We start from the raw sequence: 19521 nt of genomic DNA on the forward strand, positions 1-19521 counted from the left end.
GTCATGTTGCCTTCCTTATTCTTGTTTCTTGAATTTTTGCATTAATTTTTAGCCATTTGTGAGATACTTTTTGGTTTTTCCTCTGATGGCTTCTATCTTTGAACTATGCCTCTGTGGCTTAGTGGAATGTCTGCACTTTGAATGAATTCCTTGAGGTGTGTGCTGGGTATAGCCAGGGAGCTCTGGTAGTGCTTCAGGGTGGGGTGCATATCCAGGTTGGGTGTGGTAGATCTCCTCTTTATTAATAGAACTGGGGGAGTGGTCACCTCATTTGGTGTGATCACACCCTTATCTCCTTTCCTTCTAGGTGATCATCACCTGGGTATTAGCCCCCAGTGGATGCAACACTCACCTGCACTGTTGCATGAACTGCACAAATGTTCTGTGCAGTCCTCACTCTGAGCACAGATTTCACTTCAGTGACCTACTCCTTGTGGAGCCATACACAGTGATTGACCAGAGATACAGCTACATCCTGTACCCTATTGTGTTACTGCAGAGTTCCCTTAGTCTCTGCACACAAGGCTTCCACACAACCACTGGGTACGGAGGGTCTGTTCCAGCCTGTCCAATCCACAGAGAGACAGATATTCTTCAAGCCATCTGTCTAGGCCTAGTGCTCCACCTAGACAAATTGAGCCTCAGAGCCTGGGGTATGCAGGGGGCACCTTACAGTCTTATGTAGGTGCCTAAACCCCGTCAATCCTCCTAGCCAGGCTCAACGTCAGTGGGGATCCACACAAATACACCAAGAGCTACTAATGGACTTATATTTTAAAAATGAGGTCAGTATTGGAGATATAGTTTTGGTAGTCACTTCTACTTAGAGAAGATAATTAAAATTAAAGAATATCTAAATTTAGGGGCCAGTGCCATGGCTCACTTGGTTAATCCTCCACCTGTGGTGCTGGAATCCCATATGGGCCCTGGGTTCTAGTCCCATTTGCTCCTCTTCCAGTCCAGATCTCTGCTGTGGCCTGGGAAAGCAGTGGAGGATGCCCCAAGTGCTTGGGCCCCTGCACCTGCATGGGGGACCAGGAAGAAACACCTGGCTCCTGGCTTCGTATCGGCATAGCGCCGGCCGTAGTGGCCATTTGGGGAGTGAGCCAATGGAAGGAAGACCTTTCTCTCTCTGTCTCTCTCTCTGTTTGTAACTCTACCTGTCAAATAAATTAAAAAAAGAATATCTGAATTTATCAAGAGATAGTACATAAAATAAATTTTAAAAGGTATAAAAGTATCTTAGAAAAATCCTTAGAAAGCTGAGGGCAGAAATGTAATAACCAGAATAGAAAGCTAAAGAGTTATGTTTTAGCTACATAGAAGTAAGAATATCTAATGGAATTGTCTGACCACAGAATTGGTAAAATATTTTCCTCGAGCAAAGACTGGAAAATTATTTGCCAGCTATATTATAAAAGATTTAAAAAATACTTAAGGTATGCATTTTTTTTCCTATATACAAATTCAGGAACATGGTGATAGTTTCCACCCTACCTTCCCTCCCGCCCTTTCTTATTTTTTACAAAGATCTATTGAGTTTATTCAAATGTATGAACTTGGGAAGAGTGTTTGGCACAGTAGTTAAGATGGTACTTGAGACATCCATATTACATATTAGGGCACCTGGACTTGAGTCCTGACTCTGCGTCCAGTTCCAGCTTTTTGCTAATATGCACTCTGGGAGGCAGCAGGTAATTACTCAAGCACTTGGGTCCCTGTCACCCATGTGGAAGTTCTTCATCAGGTTCTGGGTTCCTGGATTCATCCTGGTCCAGTCCCAGCTGTTGGGACTTTCAGGAAATGGACTAGTAGGTGGAAGATCTCTCTGTCTGTTTCTTTCTCCATCTCTTTGCCTTTTAAATAAAGTAAAAATAAATAAAAACTTCAGAAAGAAAAACAGATTAACTCCAAGACCTTTCCAAACTTATTTTTTGATGTGGTCAGATATACTGTTATAGATGTGTTTAGATGAAATGTAATAAAAATAAGAAACAGTTGCCATTATTATAGAAACAGAGAGGTTGATCAAATGAATCAAAGATGAAACTTAGAGTAGAGTGAAGCACAGATAAATATTTAATAATTGTGCTAACTGCATGTAGCATGGTAAGGGTGGTGCAACATCAAAAATCATAGTGTGACTATCTGTGAGGCTTGGAAACAACACGCTGACAGAACTTGAGAAATGCAGAAAATGTCTCTGGATCCTGCCTTTATTGAGGGGCATCTTCCGGGATACTGTGGAATGGCCAATGACAAAAAACAATGGCCAATATTCAGCATCTGGTAGTGGCATGTTGTCCATAGGAAAGCAACAACATGGCAATTATAGTCCAGTAGACTCAGGTTTAAAAATTCCACAGATACCCTGTTGTGTAACACTATGGGGGAAAGGATATCTGAAGAATTTATGTTATGCTTGCAATCATAACTATAGTAAATAGATTTTCTTTTCACATTATGCCTAAGAAAAATCAATTGTCAACTTAATGGTTAATCAGACCAACCTTTAATTCAATAGATAAAAAATTCTAGCAGGGGTTAACTGCAAGAAGATGACTAGTATTGTAATATTTCAGGTAAGGATTAATTTGTGACCAATAAGTCCAACACTGAAGGGCTCACCACCTGATCAGGAGTCTATAGCCACCAAATCTAAGAGTGTAGCATTAATCCAAAGGAACCATGACTTAACCAGTTTCAATTTAACTTTTTGCAATCAATTTCACTCATTATCCTCCTTAACTTCACTCATTATCCTCCTTAACCTCCCTCAATTACCCCTTACTTTTTTTAGAAATTCCTCTTGCTAATCTGAAAATCAGGGAGAAAGTACTTTTTGGAGACACAAGTATTTGTTTTTCCCTCAAGATTACTAGCCTCTTGAATAAGCATGATTTCTTTGCATTAACTTTTGTCTCTGGTAAATTGACTTTCCAGCAATGAGCAGGGAGCTTGAAATGCAATTATCTATAATTCCTTTTAAAAATTATAGTTTTTTGGATACAGATATCTTAGAAAAACATTGGATATATACTTAAATAAGTCCTCATACTTTGAAGCTTAAATGTATTAAACAAACAAATAATATTCTCGAGAGGTTTGCAAAGTTTGAAGAAAAGGATTCTAACTTTTCTTTGGATTCCTCCAACCCTCCAATAAAATTATGCAATTTTACAATTTCACATTTTCTTCTCATGTCATTAGATAAGAATGTAGGCCATTTTGGAAAATCTTGATTTAATTATATTTATTTATCTGTACATATAAAATATTGAGAGCGGAATGGTCCAAAGATATCTGGTGATCTAAAGCTACAATCATTTAGAAACCTAATTATGCATCATTAGGTAATCACAAACTAGAACAAGACACCAGTCATACCTAGCACAAAGGTTAAAAGTCAAAACTGACATCGACTGCTGGTGAGAACGGGGAACAATTGCTGGTGGAACTGCAAAAGTGGTATAGCTACTCTGGAAGAGAGTTTGGCATGTCTTACTAACCTAATATACTCTTACTATACAAACAGGGAATTATGCTCATTGGTATTTACACATAGGAGTTCAAAACACAACAATACAAAAACCTGCACACCGATATTTAGAGCAAATTTATTCATAATTTTCATAACTTGGGAACAACTGAGATGCCTTTCCATAGGTTAATGGATAAACTGTTATATCCAGACAATGGAATATTATTCAATGCAAAAAAAAAAAATGATCCCTGAAGCCATGGGAAGACATGGAGGAATCTTAAAGGCAAATTTCTTTTTAAAAAATAGATTTATTTTATTTATTTGAAAGATAGAGAGAGATGTAGAGACAGAAAGAGAGGTCTTCCATCACTCCCCAGATCCGAAGCCAGGAGCCAGCAGCTTCTTCCAGGTCTCCCACATGGGTTCAGGGGCCCAGTGACCTGGGCCATCTTCTACTGCTTTTTCAGGCCACAGCAGAGAGCTGGATCAGAAGAGGAGCAGCAGGGAATAGAACCTGCACCCATTTTGGATGCCGGCGCTTTAGGCCAGCACTTTTAACCCGCTGTGCCACAGTGCCAGCCCCAAAGGCAAATTTCTAAATGAAAGAAATCAATCTGGAAAGGTTATACACTGTAGGATTCTAATTATATGTTATTCTGGAAAAGGCAAAATTATAGAATCTGGAGAAGGAGAAGAATTGTGATTGCCAGTGTCAGAAACTCTGTCCACGTCTGTCACATGGGTGACAGAGACCCAAGTAATTGGACTACATTTCACAGCCTTCCCAGGAATAATAGCAGTAAGTTTTACTGGAAGGCAAATAGTAGGGACTTGAACAAAGCATTGCAAGCAGTACTTAACATGCTGTATCACAATGCCAGCCCTAATAGCTTGTCTTTTAATTCCATGTTTTCATGAATTTTTTGAAGTACCTTCCTATGAAGGAAGAACTTATTAGAACGAACATATATTTAAGTTACAATGAGTTTAGAGGTTTATTAGTAAATTGTAGATTCACATTTAGTTTTAAAACTAAATGAGAATATTTGGTTTAGTTATTGCAAATGTTATTAGCAGAAAGAGAGAGAGAGATTTCGAGTTTGACCTAGTTAGCAAATGCTTATGTTCTTAATCAGCAGTTGGAATTTAAACAGCAAAAGGAAAAACATGCTCACTGTTGGCACATGCTGACATATTGCTAGGAGAAATATTACTCAAGTAAGTTTTATTGAACTGACAAGGAACAACTGCTATGTCAAAATGTATTTATTTAAAATATTTTTATTTATAATTCATGCAATTTAATTTGAATTCTTTTACCATAAATCAGGCTGTTACATATGATTTCATTTAAATTTCAAGCCTATTAAATATTAAATATTTTCTTAGTAATTACACTTTTTCTAAAACTCTCTGATAAAATGGACCTATAACCATCATCTTAGATATACATTGGCTAAATTTTTTCTTGGAAGACCAGAGGCACTTGGTTTTTAATCATAGATTTAAGCTCTCCTCTTTTTTTTATTTTGGATAAGATACCTTGTGACTGCTAACTGCTCTTCTAAAATGGCAACCATACCAATAACTTTACTCATATTTTTCAAAACCTCAGAAAATTTTCACACATTTAACATACAGTATTTAAAATGCTTTTAAATCACAACTAAAATCAGAAAAGAAGCTTTGAGTCAATTTTCTTGAGAAAAAGGTGTTGTGATTGATCAGATTTCTCCTTTAGCCATGGTTTCAAGAGGGGTCTGCCTGACCATCTCTTTGGAGTAAACCATGTTGCTAGAAATGTTACTTGTCTGCCTCTGAAAATATTAGATCTGTGCATATTTAAGAAATAATCCATTCACAAAGACATTTTCAGCCAAATCAGTTTGGCAGTATCTAAATTGTTCTGATGCTTTCAGTAGAAAACTAAAAACACTATTATAATCCTTTAGCTTGAGGTTTTTGACTCCTGCTATTTCAGTATCACTATTCATTCACAAGAACTGGAAGCTGAGTCAATCCTAGGGAAAAAAAAATCCCATATGAAAGCCTACTTCATGGGCCGACACCATGGCTCAGTAGGCTGATCCTCCACCTGAGGTGCCGACATCCCGTAAAGGCACCAGTTCTAGTCCCAGCTGCCCCTCTTCCAATCCAGCTCTCTGCTATGACCTGGGAAAGCAGTATAAGATGGCCCAAGTGCTTGGGCTCCTGCATCTGCATGGGAGACCAGGAAGAAGCACTTGATTCCTGGCTCCAGCCGTTGCAGCCATCTGGGAGTGGACCAACGGAAGGAAGACCTTTCTCTCTGTCTCTCCCTCTCACTGTCTGTAACTCTACCTCTCAAATAAATAAATAAATAAAAATCTTTAAAAAAAAAACAAAATCCATTTCAGATTCTTATTTCTGAAAACATTTGAAGAGTGCCATTATGAACTGGTATTCATAATGACATAAAATTCAGATTTTAATGTGATTAGGCAGCTTAAACATTTAGGAAATGAAATTATAAAATTTTAATATAAATTCAAGATGAATTTGAAATATATCACTAAAATACTTTCATTTACATGCTCAACAGAAGTAATCAGCATGGTAATGGACAGATTTCAAACACAGTAATTCACATAGTCTAATAAAAACTGACGTGCGTTAGCCTTTATAGGAATCTCTATATAACTTCAAATGATTTATTATTTCATAATTTGTCATATAATTACAGCTACATTGTCCCTTTCAGGTTTCCTAGCAATTATAATTACTTTAAAAATATTTGTTATTAAAGCTAAACAAAAATGATTACCAAATTAGACAAAAGTTAGCTGACGTTTTACTTGCAACTAAATCTTATGATATCAAATACATCTAAAATTAAAATGTCATTTGTGCAAAAAAAGATATAATTAAAAGTGAGGAATTATATTTGATTCTCTTTCACCCAAAATAGTATATAGAAAATAATTTCACCTAAAATTGTATATAGATATCAGTGATGAATCTGAAAAAACAGATTTATAGGATGATTAATACAGTTATGAGAACTACTATAATAATAAAAAGTTACTTAAGTTAGTATGTTTTCAAATGGTATATCCTGTTGATTGAATTGTTGCATCAGGAAGGCTTACAATTGAAGTATACAAGCCTTAAATTGTTTATAGCAAATAAATGATAAATTCATAACTCTACTGCCATTAAATTCTGTTTACACTCGTTACCAGATAAATTAAAATGTGTTAAAGATTTCATAAAATTATTTGTTAAATCATCCAATTTTATCATAAGCTACATTCCCAAGATATTTTTCTTGGTGTTCTAATTCATGATTTGTTAATTAAATGATAATATATTTTAGTTAAACATGAAAGACTAAAGAATTTTTGCATAGAAAGGATATATCATAGCTATTTTTTCATGGAAATGACAAAATATCAGTGATTATAATTATGTTAGAGATGAAGGCTTACTTTACAAATGATGATGTTAACTACATCCAGTAGTCCTGACTACTCAGCTATATTCCATAATTTCAAAAGTAGCTATGTAGGGAAATTTTGTGACAATTAGTAACATAGAAAAAAAGTCACTGCTCATAGGAAACATTGTAACTTGGTGTATTTTTTATCATTTTTATGTTTAAAAACAAATGCAGAGAACCCTCATTTTTATAGAGACCTCTATTATTTTTTTAATGTAATTTATGTGCGAGCCAGAGAAAGAATGATTTCCCACTCACAAGTTTACTCCCCAATGGCCCACAATAGCCAGGGCTGGGACAGAACAAAACTGAGAGACTAAGAGCCTGAACTCAATTCAGGCCCTTCATGTGTGCTACCAGGACCCATTCACTTGGGCCCTCATTTACTGCATCCGAGGGAGCACATTAGCAGGAAGCTGTAATTGAGAGTGGAGTTGAGACATAAACTCATGCACTCTGATCTGGAGTATGGGTGTCCCAAATGCCACCTTCATTGTTGGGTCAAATATCTATCTCTGAGGCCAGCACTGTGGAATAGAGGGTAAAGCTGCTGCCTGTGACACCGGCATCCCATATGGCCACTAGTTTAAGACCTGGCTGATCCACTTCCTGTCCAGCTCCCTGCTAATGCACCTGGGAAAGCAGCAGAGGATGGCCCAAGTGTCCATGCCCCTGTACCCATGTGAATCTCCAGTCTCCTGGGTTTGGCTTGGCCTAGCCCTGGCCATTGTGGCCATTTGGGGAGTGAGTCAGTTGATGGAAGATCTCTCTCTCCCTCTCTCTCTTCCTCTTTCTGTGATTCTGACTTTCAAATAAATAAATAAATCTTTTAAAAATGTCTACTCCTATAATCATTATTTCCATTCAGCAATGTTTAGTAGGCCTAAGGACTGGAAATGATATGACTCTCCTTACTGTGACCAAGAAAAAGCAATTTGGCAGAACTTTTTTTTTTCCATAATTGCATTTGTATTTTTCATTCTACTATTAACAAAAATAAATCAACAAATTATTCTAAACCAGCCAGGGAATACTGATAATATAATTCTAAAGAAAAAGGCCCCTTGGGATTTCTGAGAGATTATAAATTTGAGTAAGCATTCTCTAAGTACTTTGGAGACTTCAAAATCTTTTGAAATCTGAGTGGGATACTCATTACATAACCAGTAAGAATTCATTGGTAGGGAACCATGAACCCGGTTGCCTCAGAACAAAAGATATAAAGTAAGCAACCAAAGCAATTGCCAGTATGATTCATACTTCCTAGGTTTTGACCTCAGTATGGAACACTTCTGAGGTTTACCTCTACAATACTTGTGGCCTTCTAATTTTTTTAGGATTATTTTCTCTAAAGTTGCATTCACACATTTTTTCTCATTTTCATGTTCTCATTTTTTTTTTAATTTGGCTGACTTTCCTGTTTATAATCATTACAGAACATTCCTATATCTTTATTTACCTAATTGGTTTTATTTTACTCTTGATCCTTTTTTGGTGAATATACTGGGTTTCTGGATGTTATCTTCTGAATTTTATCTTTTAGATTTATCATCCTGTATATTAGAGAATAATCTTTTAAATCTTTTTTTAAGAATTCAGAAGAATTTTGCTATCTTCTAATGTAATTCACTTATCTTACAAAACAGAAGAGTGAGCTGCTGAAATATTAATGGTTTATATAATTTGTATAGTTTCTTAATGAAAGACTTAAGGATATAATGCATTTTTCTGAGTTCTTCCTCTTGTATAAGTAGCAGCTGATGTACTGTATCATTCAAGGGATCATGGAGTTGGAAGCTGGAGTCATCTCTAGGGAAAGCACCACACAAGTTTTGAACCAATGTGCTATGGAAATGACATTTGGTTCAGGTGAAAAAACTGAGAGTTAAAAGAGTTTTTTGGAGGAAATAAAGAAGAAAGAAAACAGTGACAGTAATAAAGCATGGCAAATGGCTAAATCACAGGAAAAAAACACTGAAATCCTTTAACTTATAAGTGATCTTCTGTATTCAAAATAGTCTACTGAACCTAATGGTTGCTATTCAGCAAAACAAAGCACAGCAAATATTGGCAAGGACGTAGAGAAATTAGAACCTCTGTGCACTGTTGGTGACTGTAAAATGGTGCATCTGCTATGAAAAACAATAAGGTAGATCCTTGAAAAGTTTAAAATGAATCATCTTATTATCCAACAACTTTATTTCTGGGTACATATCTAAAAGAATTGAAAATCAACAAGAGGATATTTGTACATCCGTGTTCACAACATCATTAATCACAGTCATCAAAATCTGGAAGCCTTACAAGTATTCATTGACAGAGGAATGGAGAAAGAAAATGTAGCACATACTTGCAACAGAATATTATTCAGACTTTAAAAGTAAGAAATGTTTGATACATGCTACAACATGGATGAATTTTTAACAAAGAATGCTCAGTGAAATAAATCAGTCAAGAAAAACAAATACTGTGTAATTCCACTTACATGAATCTAAAGTCATTAAATTCATAGAAACCAGAAAAACGGTGCCTTCTGGGAAATGAGGGAAGGGAGGGATGGGGAATTGTGACTTAATGGGTACAGTATTTCGGTTTTGCCAGATAAAAACTTTGAGAGATTAAAAATTATTTTATTTACATCTCACTAGTCCCAGTGATCAATTTCTGTTCACAATTGACCATAATGATAGGACTAAGAACCAAAGGGATCACATAAACAAGAATAGTGTCTGCAAATACTAGCTGATAGAATAAAAAATGGAGAGAATGATCCAACATGGGAAGTGAGATACACAGCAGACCCATAGAATGGCAGATGTCCTAAACAGCACTCTGGCCTCAGAATCAGCCCTTAAGGCATGCAGATCTGGCTGAAAAGCCCATGAGAATATTTCAGGCATGGAAAGCCAAGACACTCTGGGGGAAAAAAAAAAAAAAAAAACTAAATGAAAGATCTCTGCGAGTGAGATCCCAGTGGAAAGAATGGGTCATCAAAGAAGGAGATACCTTTCTCTGAAGGGAGGAGAGAACTTCCACTTTGACCCTGGCCTTGTCTAAATATGATCAGAGTCGGTGAACTCCGAGGGCTTCCATGGCCTTGGCAGCTCATGACAAGAGCCTAGGGTGATTGCTGATGCCATGAACAAGAGTGTCAATCTGTTGGGTCAACAGCAGGAGTCACTGTGCACTTGCTCCTCATGTGGGATCTCTGTCCTTGGTGTGCTGTACATTGGGATTTGGTGCTGTGACTAGTGCTCAAACAGTATTTTTCACTTTGTGTTTCTGTGTGGGAGCAAACTGTTGAAATCTTTACTTAATGTATGCTAGACTGATCTGTATGTAAGGAGAATCGAAAGTGAGTCTTGATGTGAATGGAAGGGGAGAGGGAGTGGGAAAGGGGAGGGTTGCGGGTGGGAGGGACGTTATGGGGGGGAAGCCATTGTAATCCATAAGCTGTACTTTGGAAATTTATATTCATTAAATAAAAGTTTAAAAAAAATAAAAAAATATTTTATTTTCATAAATACATGCAACAGCTGGGATTAGGCCAAGCTAAATCCTAGAGCCAGTAACTCAGCTGGCTCTCCCACATGGAAGGCAGGGATCCAAGTACTTGAGCCATCATCTGCTGCCTTCCAAAGTTTAAATTAGCAGGAAGCTAGGTCGGAATTGATGGATCTGGGACTCAGAACTAGCTCTCTGATATGAGATGCAGGCATCCCAAATGGCAGCTTAACCCACTATGCTACAACACCCACCCCAAACTTGGAAGACTGGTTTTACAACACTGTGCCAAATGATACATTGTCTACTATATTACACATAAAAATGATTAAGGTGGTACATTTTATCTTTATATATTGCTACAGTTTGAACGTTTGTTCCTTCCAAACTTGTGCTGAAATTTGTGAATGTAATTGTAAGGGAGTTTAATTGACAGGATGGACTTTTAAGAGGTGACAAGGTTATGACAGTTCCATATTCATACCGCCATTACAATGGACATGCTTGACTTCCTTTGCATCTTATACCTCCTGCCTTCCATCATGAGATGAGGCCATAAGAAGACCCTCAATAGAGGCTAGCCCCTTGATCTTGGACTTTACAGTTTTCAGAATTTAGGCCAGCAAATTTATTTTCATTAAAATTTACCCTGTGATATTCTGATATAGAAACACAAAGTAGACTAGCACACGCATTTTGCCAAAATCAAAATGTAAACCAAGGAAGACTGCTAAAATTATGAAGGAAGAGATGAGTGTGGAAGCATGCCAAAGACCTTAGGGTTATCCTGACATAAGTTGAAAGTAGAGGTTAGGAAAATGTGATGGGTTGGCTTCAAGGATTCTTCCCAGTTAACTAGGAACTTAAATACAAGCTGAACATTCATCTCTTAGCCCCAGCTTCAATCTGTAAGAACCTCCACATCTAAGGCCTCAGGGTCCCAGGAATTAAGCAATGACTGCTCAGTTCTTCCCTCTGTGGTCTGCAATTAACACCTTCTTTCTCTGTGATGCCCCCCTGCCCCACACTCTGCATGACTCCTTGTTGGTTGTTGGCCTTCTTCGTCAGGAAAGTGGTTCTATAGCAACTCCTCCAATTAGTTTTGTGGATTGTTCTATTTCAGATATGCCAGTTATTAATTTAAGAGTGAGAAAGGGTATTATCTTGATTTTCAGCAGAATTTCTAATGATATCAAGCATAAACAAGAATGCCAATTTACCTGTCTTCATTAAATTTGGAAAAGAGTCCCAGATTGGTGCTTCCTGACACAGAGCACCAAAATGTTAGAGAAAGAGGCATAGAACAAACAGGATGCAGAATACGAATCTACAGCCAGACAGAATATATTCAGAGAAAATAAATTCACAGAAGTGGGTGACCAACTGCCGGAAGCATGACACATGGAAAGCGTGCAGATTTATGGGACATGCGGCAGGAGGCCCTGAACTCAGGAGGTGGGCTTTTTTTATACCTTAGGAGTACTAAGGGTGGGGTTGGGCAGGCAGGCAGAGGTGAATTCCTACACACTGGTCTTTTCAAGTGGCCACTGGGCCTCCAAACCTGGGGAAGAATGCAGAGATGGGGTGTAAAGACAACAGGGTGTGAGACTGAATTGAGTTTCAAGGGCAAGGAATAAATTTCAATATTACGCTCTTTTGGGCAATGAGTGAGAATGGCTGAGGCTATGTCTTTGTTCCATCACATTCAGCTTGCATGTAGTGCATGGAAGTGTGCTTGGCAATAAAAATGTAAACAGAAATAAGCAAAAGTTCAGGGGCTGGTATTTGGCACAGTGGCTAGTATGCTGCGTGGAGTGCCCCAATTCCATACTGAAGTGCCAGGAACTAGTGCCAGGGTTCAAGTCCAAGCTGTACATGGATTCCAAGATCCTTGGAATGTGCATTTTGGTTGGCAGCAGGTGTTGGTTCAAGTGGTTGGGTTCTTGACATCCATATGTGTGATCTAGATTGACTTCCCAGCTCTCAGATTTGATTTGACCCAGGTCCAGCTATTGCCGGCATTTTGGAAGTAAACCAGCAGAGGGAAGAACTATTTGTTTTTTCTAATTTTCAAATAAAATGAATATATATATATATATATTTATGGATTTGATAGTTTTTCAATTTGTGTTTAAGTGAAGAGACATTCCCCAAGCCATTTAGATGTGTCCTCACCATTGCTGTACATTAAATGAATTTAAGGAAGATAATACCTCACAGCCATTAGGCCTTTGCCTTTAAATGATTTTTGCATTTTTGTTTATTTTCCATGCCTTAACACTATTGATTGTTTCTCTTCTTCCCCTTTGTAGTTAGATTTCTTTGGAAAGTAGACACTGGTTTTCTTAGAGATCTTGTTTTATAGCAGGTTAAACTCTTTTACCTACTTTCCCGTAAGTTAAACTTATTTAAAATCTTTTAACTTGCCATTTTAAGCCACGATTTTTTTAAAAAGGGAAGAGAAAAGCAAAATTGCATTAAAAAAGACATAAGAAAAACACCTTGAAAATTTTGGCTTCAATAAGCTTCTATTTTGATGGACAGGATTTAGTTAGCATCTACTAAAGCAATTAAGAAAGGTTATCCTATACTGTGTGTTAAATTAAGTTCTAAAAGGTCAGGATATGCTTAATAACTGAATATGAAAGGATCACTTGAAGCAATTCACTCATTCCTGATAAAAGAATTAAGAAACTGGGGGACATAGGTAACAGACTATTTTTTCACAAGCTGAGAATGATTGTTGTGGAAATATCCTGAGAAAGGCAGACACATAAGAGGTCTTGCTATGTTCCTATCTGTCCTGAAAATAAGCCCTAGTAAGTTCTTCTTAACCTAAAAATGAAGCCTGGTGACCCCACTCTCCCACAGGTACTATAATCTTTCTAAACTTTCCTTAGTAACTAACATTCATGGACAAGATTCTACTTGTTGTTCCCACTTTCTCATCACTCATATTTCATTTAAGCTTTTTGAAATCCAGCTTTGACTATCCTTCTAACCACATTACTGTTTTTCCTTAATAAGAATGGTCATTTCTTCAATTATCTGAATTCTTTTACACCATTTAATACTCTTTTACAGATCTGCTTGAGAGTTTATTCTAATACAAAAAAATGAGTTTAATTTACCATCTGCAATTTCTTCCAACAACTTCTAAATGTCGGTATTTCTTAAGCATCTGTTTTTGTGTTTTCTGCTTTGCATTCAGCTATTTCATATGACTAATTGTACCATTCTATATATGGCTATTACAGTTTTTAACATGTTTTTCATGTTTTAACATGTTTTTCAAAAAAATTTATAATTTTTTATGTTAATGTGATCTTAACACAAGGAAAACAGATTTAACATAGTTCATACATACAATTCTAAGAATATAATGATACTCCCTTCCTCCCTCCATCCTCTCCCTTTTTTCCTTCCTTCCTTCCTTTCCTTTCCTTCCCTTCAAAGTCAGAGAGAGAGAGAAAGGGGGGGGGGGATCTTTCATCTGTTAGTTTAGTTAGCAAATGTCTGCAACAGCCAGGGCAGGAGCCCTGGGTCAGAATACTCAACTTTTTCACAGGTGGCAGGCACCCAAATAGTTGAGCTATCATCTGCTGTATGCTAGGGTCTGTAATAGCAAGAAACTAGATTGGAAGAGGGGCCAGAATTTAAACCAAATGTGTCAATAAGAGATGCAGGCATTATATGTGGCATCTTAATAATTGCATCAAGTGTCTTCCAACTGTTTTTGGCTTTTGATAGTTTGATAGACACCATCACATTGCAACATAATAAATCTGTCCTCAGATTGCTTTTTTCCATGGTATAGGCCAAAATTTATGCTATTTTGAATCTTTTGTTGCCCCTTCCCATTTATATCACTAAATAGCCTTCCAATTTTAAATTATCTTATTTTTCTCTCATTTATTTTAGTACTTTATCTATACATGTACTTAATATTTAAGGAACACTAGGATATTAGCACATTTAAATTTTATAAGTAGGAATTATCAGAGAAATATATATTTCCACTTTCTTAAGAAAAACAATTTGGGGGAGGGGCTGGTCTTGTACCCCCACAGGGTAGGTGTGCCATCTAGTGACATCTCTGTAACACTGCACACCTTGTTTCTGAGACTGAAGTCCCAAGATCCACTTTTTTTCAACTTTAAATGAATCTTGATGTGAATGGAAGGGGAGAGGGAGTGGATAAGGGGAGGGTTGCGGGTTGGAGGGACGTTATGGGGGGGGGAAGCCATTGTAATCCATATTCTGTACTTTGGAAATTTATATTCATTAAATAAAAGTTAAAAAAATTTATTAATATAGAGAGAAGTTACATGAATTCATAGATATGATTCCTGAATACAATGATCCCTTTCTCCCTGTCTCCTTCTCTCCCTCCTCATTCCTGTCTTCCCTTTTTCTCTTATTATTTGTGATAATATACTCTTTTTTATAGATTTATTTTATTTATTTGAAAGACAGAGTTACAGAGAGAGGTGGGGACAGAGAAAGAGAGAGAGATATTCCATTCACTGGTTCATTCCCCAGATGACCGCAATGGCCAGAGCTGAGCTGATCCAAAGCCAGGAGCCAGGAGCTTCTTCCGGGTCCCCCACTTGGGTGCAGGGGCCCTGGGACTTGAGCCACTTTGTACTGCTTTCCCAGGCCATAGCAGAGAGCTGGATCGGAAGAGGAGTAGCTGGGACTAGAACCGGTGCCCATATGGGATGCCGGTGCCTCAGGCCAGGGTGTTAACCCACTGCACCACAGCACCACCCCAATTCTATATTTTCAGTTTACTTTAAAATCACAGGCTCAATGCTCCATTTCTTCAAAAAATCCATCCAAATAGGACTTTTACTCCCAAGGTAACCGAATGCCAGAGGAAAAACACAACAAGTTGCTTTCTTTTTCCCGTGCATTACATGGAATGCAATCAATTTAGAGCTGACATAGATAAGTCAGGAAAAACAGGTGTACCTAATATTTTCATCCATGTTGGCCTTAAGCAGTGATGGGTAAAGACTCATTTTGAAGACAAAATTTAGAGAAGTGTCTGAAAGCTGGCATAAATCTCTGACTATATGTGAGAAAATCTTTCCTCTGAGATAACATCTGTAACATACCCTGTAGGATAATATTAACGTATAAATATTAGTTAACAAGGGGGTGTATAGGATTTGGAGCAAGGTAGTTTATCTTTAGGATCTCTGTGAAATTTAGCACAATACTCAATCAGTGAGAGTGACCATTTTCAACTTTGGAAACATGAAGATAATAACAATATTCTTGCTATGAGTATAAAAATAATATATACAGAATACATGTCCTATTAGTTGGCACTCAAAAAATAAATGATAGTTTATTTTCAATGAATCATATCCTTTTTACTTTTTTAAAAATAGTTTTACTTGTTTATTTTACTTGAAAGGTAGAGAAATAAAGGGGTTGGGGAGAGAATGAATCTTCCATCTTCTGGTTCATTCCCCCAAATATCTGCATCAGCCAGGGCTGGGTCAGGCTCAAGCTAGAAGTAGGATCAGGCTCAAGCATGTAGGAGACCTCCACCCAGGTTTCCCACATGAATGGCAGGAATCCAAGTACTTGGGCTATCATCTGCTACCTATTGTACACAGTAACAGGAAGCTGGATTGGAAGCAGAGCAGAGGTGTGACTCAATCCTAGGCACTCTGCTATAGGATGCAGGCTTCCTGAGTAGCAGTCAACCTATTGTGCCACAAAGATGGCCCCTATTCTTTTTAATTTTAATGATAAGCATAAGGGCATAGATTTGATTTCAAGTTTAAAAACTGCTAGTTATAGATATTCAATTTGCTTCTTTTTCAGAGTTGATAGTTATCAAGTGTTCATAGATGTTTCTTTCAATGTCTAGTGAAAGACTATACGGTTATTCAGTAAATATGTACCCCAAAAATTGAAAAATAAATCATCTGTACAAATGATGGGATGCTCATGTGTTCTATACACTAAAAGTCTTCAGAAGAAGTAAAATTTTCATACTCACAACTTTCCAGTTGCATTATACATGTTTGTACATCCATGGGAAAATTCTTGAGATCCATCGGGCAGGAAAGTGTTAATGTCAATCTGAAAGAATTTAAATTAATTATTTTAAAGGAAATTTATAACACTTTAATATTCTGTTGTTAAGGAAAAATGATATGATTTTGGTAGTGATAACATGGAATAGCAGGGTGCAAAGAAGGAAGTGTGTGCATCAACTTTCACACTTCTCTGTAAGCGCACCAAAGAAGTTGTCAGTGAAGAACCAGTGGATTTCAGTGGAGTGAATCTGGAGGACTTGGAAGTCAGAGCCACCATCCCTTCTGTGAGATGACGGCATCCCCCAAATCTCTTGAAGGTCAGGAAATAGTGCTCTGGAACACCCTTATATAATTTCCTGCTGACCTTACAAAGTTCTGATTTTGCTTCACACAAGGACAACCCATTGGAAAAAACTCTTCCTCCCACTTCCAGAGACTATTACTGTGTGGGTATTCCAAATAATGCATCACCCTTAAACACGTTTTGTTAGAAAAGAATACTACTCAGATCTCCTCTGGGACCACTGAGAATCTGTGGTTCCTGGACCCGAGAGAGAGAGTGAGAGCGATCCAAACAATTTATTCAATTAAGTTCTTTCTTAAGGGCTGTCAAGATAGTCTGTCTTATGAACTGAAATTAAATATATTAATGAGCACTCTAGGTAGATTAGTTTTCCTAAATGTCATGAAGTAGGCAGATTTTTTCACTCCTCCTATATTAATTTTCTCAAATCTAAAATGAAGATAACTACACCTTCTCCAGAGTGTTACTATGTGCAATACATGATTGACATGTAAAGTCATTAGACAAGAGCTTGACACAGAGAAAACATCCAACAAATATTAGTTATTAATGACTCAGACTTACCCATTTACTCCTCCTACAAATTCTATAATGTGGACACACAATGAATGATTTAAATTACATATAAAAATTATGTACATATTACCAAAAATAACCAGCAACTCTAAAAAGGATAACCACATTCTCCATAATGGTACTAAAATATTATTTTTTTCATTTAGTAGGCAGAAAGACACATACACAGAGAGAGAGAAAGACAAGAGACAGAGCTCTCCTTTACTCTACTTCACTACCACCAGCACCCTCCCGCTACACACACACCCCACAACACCAATGCCAGGAGCAATTAGGGCTGGTCTGGGCTGAAGCCAGGAGCTGGGAGCTCAATCCAGGTCTCCTGTAAAGGAGGCAGGGACTTAAGTACTTGAACCATTACTGTGGCTTCCCAGGGAATTCATTTGCAGGAAGCTGGAATAGAAAGTGGAGTAGGGACTTAGACCCAGGTACTCCGGTAAGGGATGCAGGCATCCAGGCAGTGTCTTAATCATTAGGCCAAACATCCACTCCAAAATTGTGTTTTTATTTAGGCCATAAACACAAAGTTAAAATGATCTATATTCAACAGTAAATATCCTTGGCAAGTTAGGTTTTATTGAAAAAATTGGGAAGACATAAACAGACATGTGAAGCTGTTGAGTTTTTAAGAGTAGCAGGAATGTCATTTGGAAATTCACTGGATTCAGAGTCTATAACACATTAAAATAATTCAAAGAGCTGGAAATCCAAATGCACTTTTACCTCTGGTTCTGCTAGGTTAAGAGGTTAAGAAATCCTTTAAGTAAGATCCTGTATGTTTACCAATTTCTCTTTGAAAGTGCAACTGTAAAGTTAGGTGGACACAGTGTTCTCTGCTCTGTGAAAGGGTTATTAAGAGTGTGCACACGTCCATTTTGAACATACACACATTAATTTTCCAAATACCCAAGGCTCTCAGCCAGCTGGTTTCAAACATTGACTTGCTGAATTAATTCTGTGACCTTTTGTGTAGAAGTAAATACTGTTCTCAGAATCTTTTCCACACTCTCACCATGCATGTGATGTCAAATTCATATCCTGGCTATTTTTCTGGCATAAAAAGAGAGAAATTACATAATTCTAAAAAAATAGCACTTGAAAGGAATTATTTGGCACAGAAAAACACAGTTTGTAGAACTTCTGCCATAAATCATATCCTGAAAAACATCTATTTATTGACTTTTCTTTCTTTTTGTTTACGGTACAATACGATTGCTTCTTTAATAGCGTATTGATGAAAAATGTGTCAACTTGGTGATTGGTTACTGAATTTCTTTATCAAAACATATCCTATAGTTAAATATATGTTCGGACCACATCAAAAGAAAACTAAATCAAGAGGCAATTAATCACATTCTACTATTTTGGAAATGAATGTCTTCTTGTATAAAAAGGACACTAAGTTCTCTTTTTGAGACAAGACATATAAACAGGATACGGCATTTCTTATTTTCCCTGAAGAAATCTTGGCTAAGTAAAGAAATAATGTTGAAAAAGCTGAATATAATCTGTTATGAACAATTGCCCTCCTTAAAATTGTTATTGCTCATTTTTGAACAAACATTGCTAGAAGTGTGTTCTCTATCTCAATCATACTTGTGTTAAAAAATCATTATAGACGACTGACTGAACACCAAGAGGGAAACCTGTTGGAGTGAGGTGGACACTATGGGAAATGGTCAGCATAGCCCTGACTGTTAATGAACAACTTAATACATTATCCCTCTTAGTAGTTTTTTTATCTGTTCTACTTAATATGACTGGTTTAGATCTGTAATTGATGCACAGTTATTCTTAAGTGTTGAAAATTAACTGAAATGTGATCCCTGTTGAACATGGTGGTGGGAATGGGAGAGGGAAGAGATGTATAATTTGGGACATGCTCAGGCTGACTTGCCCCAAGTGGTAGAGTTGGAAGCATACCAGGGGATTCCAATTCAATCCCATCGAGGTGGCATGTACCAATGCCATCTCACTGTTCTAGGTGATCAATTTCAGTTCACAGTTGGTCATGGTGAAGGGACTGGGAGTCAAAGGGAGCACATAGACAAGTCTAGTACCTGCTAACGCTAACTGATGGAGTAAATAAAAGGGAGAGTGATCCAACATGGGAAGT

The 19521-nt window shown here is 37.2% G+C and overlaps 1 protein-coding gene across 5 annotated transcripts in view; it reads right to left on the reverse strand.

The window, feature by feature from the left end:
- The window catches only part of GLRA3 (glycine receptor alpha 3), a 197423-nt gene that overhangs the window by 63659 nt on the left and 114243 nt on the right, over positions 1-19521 (reverse strand). For all 5 annotated transcript variants that reach the window (XM_070069662.1, XM_051832423.2, XM_051832427.2 and 2 more), the window contains one exon: positions 16486-16568. In XM_070069662.1, the coding sequence (XP_069925763.1) occupies positions 16486-16568 (83 nt within the window). The remainder of the gene's footprint in view (positions 1-16485; positions 16569-19521) is intronic.

This window comes from Oryctolagus cuniculus, chromosome 2 (genome assembly GCF_964237555.1).
Source record: "Oryctolagus cuniculus chromosome 2, mOryCun1.1, whole genome shotgun sequence".
NCBI classification, from domain to species: domain Eukaryota; kingdom Metazoa; phylum Chordata; class Mammalia; order Lagomorpha; family Leporidae; genus Oryctolagus; species Oryctolagus cuniculus.